General features: G+C 42.5%; 1 protein-coding gene across 7 annotated transcripts in view; it reads left to right on the top strand.

Annotated features, from left to right (window-relative positions):
• Positions 1–12432, top strand: part of ctif (CBP80/20-dependent translation initiation factor) — a 56699-nt gene that overhangs the window by 32934 nt on the left and 11333 nt on the right. For 2 of the 7 annotated variants that reach the window (XM_088391212.1, XM_088391213.1), the window contains exons 2-10: positions 394–525; positions 2085–2307; positions 2828–2899; positions 2996–3118; positions 3216–3289; positions 3470–3574; positions 3689–3767; positions 9527–9603; positions 11891–11965. In XM_088391212.1, coding sequence (XP_088247338.1) covers positions 494–525; positions 2085–2307; positions 2828–2899; positions 2996–3118; positions 3216–3289; positions 3470–3574; positions 3689–3767; positions 9527–9603; positions 11891–11965 — 860 coding nt within the window. In that variant the 5' untranslated portion in view covers positions 394–493. Of the gene's footprint in view, positions 1–387; positions 526–812; positions 1996–2084; positions 2308–2827; positions 2900–2995; positions 3119–3215; positions 3290–3469; positions 3575–3688; positions 3768–9526; positions 9604–11890; positions 11966–12432 lie in introns of those variants that run through there. The other 5 variants (XM_088391214.1, XM_088391216.1, XM_088391209.1 and 2 more) reach the window with 4 other exon arrangements.

The following is a 12432-nucleotide window of genomic DNA, read 5'->3' as shown; positions in this document are numbered from 1 at the left end:
TGATTTATGTGTTAGTTTGATTATTTGTTCACATTTTGGTTAACAGTTTGAACTTGAAATTAACTCTATTTCCATTGCATTGTTTTTTTTTGGGGGTGGGGGTTGCCATTGTGTTCAGCTTTAGGGATTCTGCTGACATTTGGGTCTGGATTGAGTGCTGCTGCCTACTGATCTTCTGTCCTCAGAGGTCAAAGTGTGCTTTTGAATGAGAGAAAAGGGTTCTCCCTCTCTTCCACGATTTGTGAATTCACACAGAAATTGAATTCTATTATCTGTCTTTCAATCTGATGTGCTAATGTGGATAAAATGTGCACCAAAATCTGGCGGGATTGTGCCTGCGTATGAAATTATAGAAACTATTTTCCTACTTCTTTTTTTTAATCTCTTTTTCAGAATAAATGGCACCGAGAAGGAATGAGGGGGACAAAGTCAACCCAGCAATTTTGAGCAATATCTAAAAACTCGGTGACATCAGAGGCGTCACACCAGTGTGATGAAGCCTGTGTGCAAGGAAATACCAGAAAGGTTTGACAACAAGGGTGTGACGTTTAACACCCTCGCACTCACTTAAGAGCCCAAGGCCCTTTAGCTTAGCAAAGCCCCATACTCATTGTGGTCTTATTATAATTTACTTTTTATCTGTGGCTAAACAAATTCATGATGCAACCCATCCACAGCCACTCGTGGCACTGAACTACTACATTATAAAGGCATCATATATATTTTTTAGACAGCTTTTGTAACTGGGTGTGCGCTATATGTCAATAGTTGTACTGCCTGTGCTTACACAATGCACACTGCTCTCTCGTCAGGTCATCACTGTGCCTGGAAACAATGGACTATTGTGTACACAAACATATGCAAGCATCGCCATCCGCAAACTAGTCTGCCCCATTTTGCTTTTTGCTCCCATGGTATTGTATTCAGGCTGTTCTTTAGCCCTTCACATATTCAGCTCGTTCAACTCTTAATGAAATGAAAGCAATACGAGTTGCCACAAGGGCAATAATTTAAATGTAAATTACCAAATGTAAATTAAAGTGATTGTACGCAAGAAGCTTTACTAAATATTTTGCAAAATTGTGATGCAAAATTTCCCATTGCCTCAATCTCGAGACTTGGTGGAGGACAGCAACAACCCTTGATGTGACCCTGCTTTCAGAAATAGACGACACTAAATTCGGCGTAAATAATTAAGACAGCCAGTCTGTAGTAGACCAGATTAGATGCATTAGCCGCCTTCACGGTATGTGGTGGGAACCCTGACTTGCATTCCCGCTGTTTTAGCTCCAGGCTTATGCTTCTTTATGTCTGCTTGTTGTGTAACCACTGGCGTCTAAAGGATACCAGACAAGTGACTGAGTTGTTATGCGGTGCAACGCTAAAAGCAAACCGCACCGTTTGTGAATCGGATTTAATTAATGGATGGGTCAATATCAATTCGTAGCAGTTTATCCTGCGGCCGTTATTGTAGCGTACATGCCAAGGACATCCAACGAGGCTGCAAAAGCACTCAATAAAAATATCGAGTCTATACAAAAATGCTAATCATTGACTATTAATATGTAGGTTAGGTGAATCCTTGCCACTCATTTCAAATATTGTCAAACTTCTTGTCCATAACTACCACGCTTATAGTCAGACTAACGCCAACGACCTCCCAGCGAATCAGCAGGCATCAGTAGAAAGCGCCCGGTGCGCTCCATGGGGATAAATCCTCTTTGCATGGCGGCCGATCAAAGCTGTGATGTAATCGGAGCTTAGCGGCGAGGGCCAGGGGGTCAGGTGATCACAACCCTGACGGGAGAGTAGGTGATGTGGCGGGGAAATGAGACGGAAAAACAAACAGAGAAAAGCTAGCGAGGGTGGTGACAGTAGCGGAGTGGTGCGTGATGGTTTTGATGTAGTTAAAAGATCAGGTTGTTGTGAAAAGATGGTGCATATGTGGGTGCTGGTTGACAGTAGTGATGTGATGCGTTTTATTCCGATCATCAGGTGAGAGCCGTTGTTTTGATACGCTTAGTGGAAGAAAAAAAACCCTGCTGCTGATGCTGACTTTGCTCTCACAATCTTTCCCCCCATAGGTCACTTTCCTCTCCTCACTGCCCACCTGCTGCCGTCTCGGTTGTCATGGAGAGCTCATCGGTGGCGTCGGCGTCATCCGAGGCCGGCAGCACACGCTCGCAGGAGATCGAGGAGCTGGAGCGCTTCATCGACAGCTACGTGCTGGAGTACCAGGTGCAAGGGCTGCTAGGGGACAAGGGTGACGGAGACTTGGATCTGGACGATGGCGGCAAGGTGCCACAGGTTAGCAAAATGTTTCTTAGATAAATGACATTGAGACTTTAACAATGACAAGTCCAAGGTTGGAAAAACCTTTGTGCCTTATTTTTAAAATGGGCAGTCATTTGTCGATGAGGTATTATTAATAGCAACAACACACAATAAAACTGTTGAGGTGGTTGGAAAATATTTTTGTGGATCTGAAATATAACAAACTTTAACTGAGTTAATTTTTGTGAGAATTTTTTTTTTTTTTTAAACAAAATTAGTTCTTGCATTTAATGTTTTTTTTTTCTTGTTCAGCAGTTTTGTGCCATTCTTGATTGGTGATGATGATTTGAGCTGACTGGAGATTTTACTCTCTTTACAATTTGTGTGGCTATTTTTTTGGTGGAAGATTTTAATTCAACCCGTGGTTGAAGTTTATTTATTCTTAATTGATTTGTGTACGTAATTGTTTTTAGAAAACCACACCAGCAGTTGGGTTATTTTTCTAATTCCAATAACTGGCACATCCATCCTCTTTGTTGTTTCATTTTTCCAGTGGACAGACAACTGCAATGACTACAAAGATGGCAGCTGGACGTCATCACAGGGGAGAAATTCCTCCAAACCAGTAAGTGTGTGTTTGTTCTGTAGTTTTGGAGTTGGTCCTCTCCCCTTAGAAGGGTAAAAACAAAAACATTTGGGTTTTTTTTTACCTTCCCTGCAGGATGAATGGGAGCACAGCAGTAACGGCAGCTCAAGTTCCAGGCCCAGTTCCGGGTCTAGACCGGGTTCCGGCTCTCGATCTGGCAGCAGGGGTCGAAACAATCAGTTCAAAGGGCCCACCAAGGTGCCAGTTCAAAACATACGTCTGTATTTTTAGGATACAGAATGTCACATACTGACGATGTATCTCACGGTTTCCCTTTCCGTTGTTTCTTTTGTAGAATGGAAACAAAGATGTGGCCTTTGACATCCTGGGCACAGACATATGGGCGGCTAACACAATGGACTCACGTGGGTATGTGCTTTACTCCTCATCGTCACCCAACCTGCTCCTGATTTCAGCATTACCATTCATGCCGATCGTACTGGCACTTATCAAAACAACTTTGTTCCCGACGATGTCAGTGCTTTTAATACCGAAGAGTGGCACGGTAAAGCCTTAAAGTGGTCAAAAATGTTTGTCTGTGGGTTGCAGGGGGACAGGTTGGGATGTGCAGCCGGAGAAGCTCGACTTCAGTCATTTCCACAGGAAACACACAAGGCCTATGCCAAAGCACCTGCCGCTCATCGACCGAGAAGGGTATGATTGGCCATTTTGTGTTCAAAATCTGGTCGGGTTTGTTTCATATTACCATGTACTCCTTGATGCTGACCTTGATGGTGTCCACTCTTTTTTTTGTCCCCCATGTTTCAGAATGAGCAAGAATAAGTTTGAGGAAGACGATGGCTTAGACTTAACTGACATAGAGAAGTTCCTGCCCCATCTTTGCTCCGTGAGTTACTTCATTTCTTGATTTTCTTTTCTATTTTTATAATATAGCGATATAATAATTTATTCCAATATCCTAAGCATATGGCTGGCTGATCATAAGCAGAAAACCTACATGTTCAAACCGCCAGTAGAAAAAACGCTGACTATAAATAAACCTCTAGTGACACCTTGTGGCTCATCGCTGAACTGCATGCCCACTGCTCCAAAACGCACCACTGCCACCTAGGGGGTTTATGTATGTACTACATTAGTGGAGGTCCATTTAACATGGGTGCTTTTTTTCCTCCACATTTTGAAACATTTCCCATGATTCCTAATAATGAGTGTTTCAGGTGCTGTATGCTGATAGATATTTTAAACAAATATATAGCTTTTGATAAAAATCAAGAGAACAAGAATCACTGGACTGAAGTAATGCTCTTTCACACATTATTTGGAATTAAGGAGTTATGTTGCCAGTAGTTTATAGAACCAAACAAAAATGTTAATTTGAATCAAACGTATACTCAGAAAGCGATTTAGTTCCCTTTGCTCCTTTGCACATATACTGTTTATTCCTGTGAGAGTCTTTTCAAGATGTCTTCCTGAAGATAGTGTTAACAAATGATAAAACTGCTTTTGCAGATGTGTTACTACTATCGTCAGACACCGAGTATTGTGTTTTCCCAAAAGTGATTTGTGTTTGGCCGGGGTTTCAAGCGGGTAATCCCTATTCAAAAATGTCACCCACTCTTCCTTCCCTTCTGGCCGAGACAGAACGTCTTCCACTGGCTCCCCTTTCCTTCCCCTCGCGGCCTCCGTGTCACCGGTCCCTTTATGCACAGAAGCAATTTGAGCCAAGACTGGCCTGCTCGCACCTTTAAGGATGGCTTCCTCTTTGTATAGATCACGAGCCAAGAACGCTGTTTTCAGTTCTTCATGGAAGCTGGGGCTGACCTCACGTGTGCATAAGATCGGTGTGCCAAAATTGTCTCAAACTAAAAACAGTTATCCAGACACACAATTTCCCAAGGAACCAAAATGTAATCAAAACTATAAGCAAAACTAATTAAGAGCTGATAGCTGATTGTCATAAAATGTGTAAACCTAAATATCAACGATGTAATTTACAGCAATTAAAATGACCTAACTCTAATTTATTTGGCTCAAGACAATGACACTCTCAATCTTTTTCACTAATATCATCATTTATGGAGCAGTCTGTAAATAACTAATTGCAAATAACCCTCTTCACAGGCGCTCACTAGAGAACGACTCTCGTTTTCTCTCATTATTAAGCGCCATGTCTGTTTTTCTTTATTAATCGGTGTGCTAAACGATTTATCACCATGCCAACTTTTGCGTTGCTCCATTTTATTCAAATGACTTGATATGGATGAAACTTGTTTTTGCCGTGGGGGGGGGGGTATTGTGTGGTCATTTACAATTATGCCTTTTTTGTTTCACAGTCACAGCATAGAGGGTTAGAGGAAATACCTAGTTGGCCCAGGACCATAATTATGAAAAACGGTTGCCTGGAAGTTTTGCACAAAGCCACGCCATGGAAAACATACAGTAACCTTCAATTTCAAATGACCACACAGACCCGCTGTTTTTGTTTTTTTTCTCCTCCTCCCAGTAAGGAATGAGCAGTGTTGTTGTATGGCCCTGTCTGGGTGGGAGGAGGGGGGGACAATTAGAAGAATGAAAGCCAGCAGAAAGGGAAGGTTAGGTGAGAGCAGTCATTGAGGACATATCCGCTCCCTGGCCCAGGAACAAAGCGGCAGCCCGGAGCTGAGATGTGTCGCAGACTGCCTGGCCCCTGTGCGTGGACGCGTACGTGCAGCCGAGCAGGACTTGGGCCGGGAAATGGACCTCAGGGTGGGCGGGGGAGGAGGGAGCGCTTGGGCTGGACTCTTTGTGGCAGTGTGTCTGCCAGCTGTCAACTGCATTCCACCGACAGTCTTTACCTTCTGCCGTTTCTTTCATGTTCCTGCTCTTCCCACCAATCTGACTTCATCTCCCATCGCGCTTGGTATTTGACATCTCCTTCTTCCTCCCTCCCTGCGCTCCACTTGACATCTTTCGCAGTTCACCCCATCCTTCAAATGTTGGTGGGCGGCAGATCAAAATCCAGGGAAGGGTTGGGGGGGTCACGGTCACCGGTAGCCCCCCCACCCTGTGGTCTCTTTCCTGCTATTGTCCCTGCTCTTGATCCTGCGCTATGTTAACTATGCGCTGGTCACTTCTGCAGTGTGACCCTTTGGTCTTTTCCCACCTTAGCCACAGCCCAAAATTTGAAGATACGTGCTTCTTATTAGATGAGAGCTGCAATGATTATCAACAAGTAATCGATAATGTAACTAATCTTCAGATAGTAAGACACCTGAGAACAGTTTTAAAACATCTTGTACTTTATTTTCACGTAAACGCACCTTAAAGCAATCCTGAGCGCACAAGCCTGAAGCTTTGATTCATCCGACATGATGAGCCAGCTGTCAGTGTAACACTGACTGTACTGTATAGCTCGGCGCGTGAGTGTGATTGAAGTCACCTGGGAAGCGGCGCTGTAGCGGTGGGTATCGCACAATTCCATTTCTATAGGGTACGACGGTCCCCGACCCACCCCCCACGACACTTTGATCCCACAATAGCCCCATCTCCTCCTGCATCCAGATCATTGGCTGCTTTGCTGTCTATCTGTCGGCGCTCCACTGTGCCACTGGCCTCAGATCTATTTAATGAGATGTGGCTGTCAGGACCTCACATTTTTTCACCTCCTATCACCCACTGTACCTGCACCCTTAAATCTACTGGACCAAACCAGGAATTTGGTTTAATTTGACCCGATTTCCTGGGTTTTACAAAATAACCCAAGGTTGGGTCAAATGAACCCAACTTCCTGGTTCGGTCTAATTTTCCACCCAAATTGGGTTGTTTTGAATGCAGCATTTTTAAGGGTGTCACTGTGATGGCTGCAAATCTCCCCCTTTCTGTACTGCAGGCGAGCGTCATTTAGATCAAAAGGGCCCCCGAGTAGCGATCATCAAACAACGAGAAAATCCAGGGCTACGGGGAATCGTATGCTACAGGGATTTTTGTTGTTGTTGTTTTTAAAAAAAACATAAAAATAAAAAAACTGAGATTGACTCCGCCTTGACATGAAACGTAATGTGCGAGTTTAACTTTTCGTTGACAGCAACAGCGGTTGGTTGTCAACCTCGATTTTCTGATTACACGTCAAGTGCTGCTTGTCAAATTGTCTTTGATCACTTCATAATTTTGAATAACATTTCTTATAGCAAGCAAAAAATGAGCGATTGAAGCTATAGATATGTCTGGATTCCCGAGGGCTATGGGGTATATTACCTGGAAAAACTAAAAAAAAAAAAGCGAGGCAAGAAAGAACATTAAAGGTTTTTGAGATGAAAATGTATATATATATTTTTTTTAAGATAAAAGTAGTATTTGTGCTAGAAAATGCTCTAAAATTACCAGAAGAATAATTTTGGAAGATCATCTTTTATTTTTTATTTTTATTCCTTTTACTGTATGGCAGTCATACAGATTAAATTTAAAGAAAGACTAAATAATTTTTCAACTTTGCTAAAGATGAAGTTTGAAAATATTCTGTAAATGAAAAAAAAAAAAAAAATTTAAACATTTGCCCCAAGCACAATTTAACCATCTAGAACACATGCTGTTTTTAAACACAACACCGGTGTTCTTTTTATATGCACCTTTGTGCATGTAGATGTGATTTTTATGGGGTGCAGCTCATTTGTAGTTTGGAAGAAGTATCATTCATCCATGTGGGAATGTGGGAAAAAATGTTGTACTTTAGTGTCCCTCCCTCCAGCTTTTATATGCTCCCAGCCTCAAATTTACAATCTCTCATGTTGTCATTGCTGCACTACTTCTCCTCCCAACCCTCAGTGCTCTCAACAACCTGTCCTGTAACGCCACTCCTGGGGCATTTTTATATTTATCACTTTTGGCCGCGTTCCCCGGCAACATAAATAAGCTGAGAGAGAGAGAGTGAAACAATGGGGTGCTCCGAAATGATGCCAGAATTGTCGTTCCACTTGAAGGCACGGGAAAGACAATGCGCCTCATTTTTTTTTTTTTTTTCTGCGCTCTTGCGCGAAAGTCATGTAGAACGCTTCGTCTTGTTTCTATTCACATTTCCTGCTTCCTTCCTTGTTCTTCATCCCTCATCCTCGAGCAAAGCGGCGTCCATTCTAATGTAACGACCAACAATTATAATGAGATCGTGACCTTTCTCCATACGCCGAGGATCTTTCAATACAGTGAGTTAAAGCGAGGCCGTTATCTAGCGTCCGTCGTTTCCTTTGCGCTAGGTGACTTCACAAGATGTGCCGTCCCGCTATCATGGGCGGGCTGTCTGATTTTTCTAGGAATTCTCGCGGCTAGTAGCAACTTCCCCTCGTAGGGACTCAATGTCGTGCGTGATTCGTTGGCTATAGTTTTGACTGGGCTACACATAAATATGAGAATGAGAGCATTAAAGAATTAGAGCAATAATAATTACATTGCAGTTCTAATTACAGTAAGGATAACATCTGCGTGCATTTTGGTTCGTGAGACTCCGTTTCTCCAGCCCCGTTGTGTTGAAAGTATTTGCCACTGTCAGACAGAGGCTGCCCGCTGATTTTATTAAATTTTCTTATTGCAGGAGGTTGCGGCAATGGCACAGCTGCGTTACTAATCTCGCTTCACAGAGTTTCTGTACAAAAAAGGCAAAGGCAGGGTTTGTCTTTTAACAGCCCTGACTTGTCAATTTACACATAAATGAAAAAATAATTTTAAAAAAATTATATCAATATTACATTGACGGCAGGCTTTCTTTTTTTATTCGTGGATGTTAATTACATAGCTAATAAAGTATCACTGTTGCATCTCTGCTGCACTTCCAAAGGCCAGAATGTGCCGACTCGGCATTTAGACCACTCATCAAGGCTGTCTGAATGACAATGATGATGAGGCAGCTATGTACGTTTGACCTCCACAAAATAACGTCCTGCCGTTGACCGTCGCTTTTAAGAGCCGCAACCATAACCAGGGCAAGGTTGAAGGGGTTGGTCCATAAAGTCCAGGGCTAAGATGTAGGTTGATGATCAGAATACAGAGCTCCTCATATCTAATCTGCCACGTTTGCTAGAGGACAAGGGTAAACGCAGCAGTTTGAGGTTTTGTATCGGCCACCAGTACTGTAAGTGGACGTGCTCCAAGTCGCCAGCACGAGTTACAGGCTGATGTGTAACCATGGTAACGACACGCATTGATGCAAAGTGTTACTGGAAGCGTGCCGTTTGACTGGCAGTGCTGATGTTTCACAGATAGAGCTGGATGATTACAAGACAACCCCCCCCTCCGCAAATTTCATAATGCCTTAGTCCAAAGTGTATGTGATGAGATTAAACGTAACAAGGGCTGTTTATGTACAGTCTGTACGGTCTCACTGTTATTCAACGTGTTTCCACTTGTTGTGCCCAAACTTGGTTCCTGGGTCCAACTGCAGACAACTTTTGCAGATGGAAATGCAAACAAACTGTCTGTTTTACCAAATAGAACCGATGGAAGAATAAATCCAAGTACTTGCTATTCAACTGAAAGCAGACCCTCGGGCAAAAAGGTCTTGGATGATGTCATACATAACCAGCTATGCAATTTTACTTGTATGTCATTTTTTTGTACGTAGTCATCTTGTGCACTTTGCCGGTCTTGACATCCGCCGCCTCTATGATTTGTTTCTTACAGGTCTTCCCACCCCTTCCTAATGAGGCTGAGATTGCGCACACCAAAAAGCTCTTCCGACGCAAGAGGAACGACCGACGGTAATGACGCATGGAAGTCCGCACACGCACACACTCCTGGGGGAAAGTTTGAATGCGATGAAGTCACATGTCAAGCAGCCAACCGCTTTGGCCTTAACAGCTCTCGTCTGCCAAATAATGTCCGCGCAGGAATGCAGACTGCAGACAAATAATAAAACAGACACATTCAGGTTTTAACTTTTTTCTTAAACTTTTAAACCATACTTCATTTTGATTCAGTTCTGCAAGTTTGTGCTGGCACATCTGCTCTTCTTGTATACACAATGAAATCTGATTTGCGACTTCATTGAAAGCAGCTTCTTGAGAGTGGAGGACAGGCCGGTGGGAACCCGATTCTCTCGCTGCCTGCCCTGATGTCACTGGAAAATTGTTCTCGAGTTGCTAAGCAACCGGCAAAAGAAAAATATTAGTGTTTTTGGTAAGAAAAATTACATTACCTACAGTTAAGTACCAAATGTACAACGCAAAGTACAGCAAATAATCAGCTGTGTTCTGGATTTTGCACAAAGGAATCAAATATAGGAGGAAAAAGTGAATATTTCCAAGCAGACAATTATCCTTGATTGTGTGCAGTTGATGCACCGCCTCCAACAAGACTCGTTTATTTTCATCTTTAAGTTAATTTATCGTTCCGGCACTTAAGTCTGAGCTTTTTCTGTCGAGCGATCGACCGCGTCTTGTAGGCTCGTGTCAAAGCATACCAGTCTAATTTATAGTCAAAAAGTACTCAAACCACACAACCAAAGACTTTTCTGTATGGTCGAGTCATAACAAGGAAAAAATGTCGTCTGAACTACAGTGGAACCTCTGAAGTGGAATGCCCTCCATTTGGAATCCAACCAAAAATCTGCCTTGAAAAATCACGCACCGACATGAAAAAAAATCTCATCTTTGCGTTTTTCCCCTGATTGTATCACAGAAAGTTATGACGGATGACAAAGACGAAAAATGCTGCTAGAGCAAAGCGACAGAAGCGATACACGCCTCTGTCATGGCCGCTTAGTACAATCGGACTCAGCTAACCAATCATAACCATAAGACATTCACTCCAGTCAGTCGGTTAGGCACATAACTCCCTTTACTAGTTTTATTATTTTATTTTAATAGTAAACATTAGAAATATGAAATTTTACCTTAAATATTGCCTGTAGTAAATAAAGGTTTGATGTTGGTAGCCGTTTGACCCTGGCACGGATGCGGGTCTGTTTTCTCGTATTTGAAGTCCAAACAAATCGATTTGACAGACAACAATATCAGAGGTTTCACTCCCCCCCCCCCACACATACACACTTTTGCAGGTTATTGGTGATAATACAAGTGGTAATTACTCCCTTTCCACACACGCTGTAAAATAAGTGGTGAAACATGCGTTTTGTTCGAATGTCTATGATTTAGCAAGTGTGCCATATGATCTACACGTGGTGGTGCTCCATAAGGCGAAACACTGTCTAGTAAGAGAAGTGAAGGGGAGGCAGGCACGACATGTGTTTCGACTTTAGAAGGCACGTCAAGCAGAGCTGAAATTAGTTGTGATTTACTGGAATGTGCTGCTTGCAGAGAAGGGGCAAAGTACGACTCAATATGCTCCTTTCTCAATTCTCAAACATTTCGCTGTTGTGCTGCTGTTGCACATCTGCACGCACTCGGCTTTGCACGATTGGGGTTTTTTTTTTCCTTTTTTTTCCCTTTTTGTTTTTTTCCGTACTTCATTCATGGCGTGGCGCTCTTAGTAATCACCAGTTCTGTGGCCAGCTCCTACTTTCATCCTTATTTTCTTTCATAAATTAAATAATTGTATTCTTCATAATCCCAAGTAAGACCCTCTAACATTGAGGCCATTCGGTTTTGTAAGGCAATTCCCACACTCCATTAAATCCCAATGTGCGGAGTGGTCAGTTTGCAGCTGTGGTCATTGATATTATTGACTGTCTGCATGGCTCTCCCCACCGCGCCTGGGTCATTAAATTTGTCTGGGTCAAGCAATGGTCACCAATAGCAGCAACGCTGATCGATCGCCAAAATCCAACCAGCATATATCCATGTTCATTTCTTCAGTCGCCATAGCAACCTTCATTTCCTCTAGTTCTCTGCATGTTGGTCAAATGATATTGTTATCAACCTGTAGTTTTATGTCTCCTTTTTGCCTCCTTGCTTGCCTCTCCTATAAAATAATCTTCCCCTTTTTTTAAAAAAAATATTCTTTTCACTTAATGCACTCCTCATCTATGCATGTCTCCATCCTTGCGTTCACCCACACTGTGGCGCACCCATCCTTTCCTGCATCTAGAGCAGTAGATCACAGCCAGCGATTAACCGTACTTCTGCCCACCGGCCCTGGGGGGACACGACACGTCTACGCCAGGTTAGTTTTGGACCAGGGAAGACCACATAATGCTGCTGTCCAGTAAAAAGCATCATGAGCTTAATTTTGTTTTGGAAGGAAAACATGTTGCTGCTTTTCAGAATATGGAATGTTGATTGCCAGCCAAAAAAGCAAAGGTTTCTGCGGGTAGAATTGTTTTTTTTTTCTTTTTGTCTTTTTAAGACAGTGTTTTTGTAGCCTGAAAAAACAAGCACAATTGTATTTGAAAATATTAGGTAAAACGCCTTCCATTTCAAGACAAGAGACATAAAAACTGAAAAAGATTGGACTTTTGGATATTTATTTCTATGATAACAGTTCCTGAGCCTGAAAACGTAAAATAAACATGAACAAAAAATTACTTGCAGAATCTGAAAATTTTATAGTCTATCATAATCCTCAATTTTGATCCAATCTGACAGGGGGTCAATGTTTAGCTAGATTACATAAAAACAACTAACCCATTT

The sequence above is a fragment of the Syngnathus floridae genome, chromosome 12, assembly GCF_059516105.1.
Source record: "Syngnathus floridae isolate MCC-2025c chromosome 12, RoL_Sflo_1.0, whole genome shotgun sequence".
Lineage (NCBI taxonomy): Eukaryota > Metazoa > Chordata > Actinopteri > Syngnathiformes > Syngnathidae > Syngnathus > Syngnathus floridae.
Note: the sequence above shows the minus strand (reverse complement) of the source record. Positions and strands in the feature narration are given on the sequence as shown.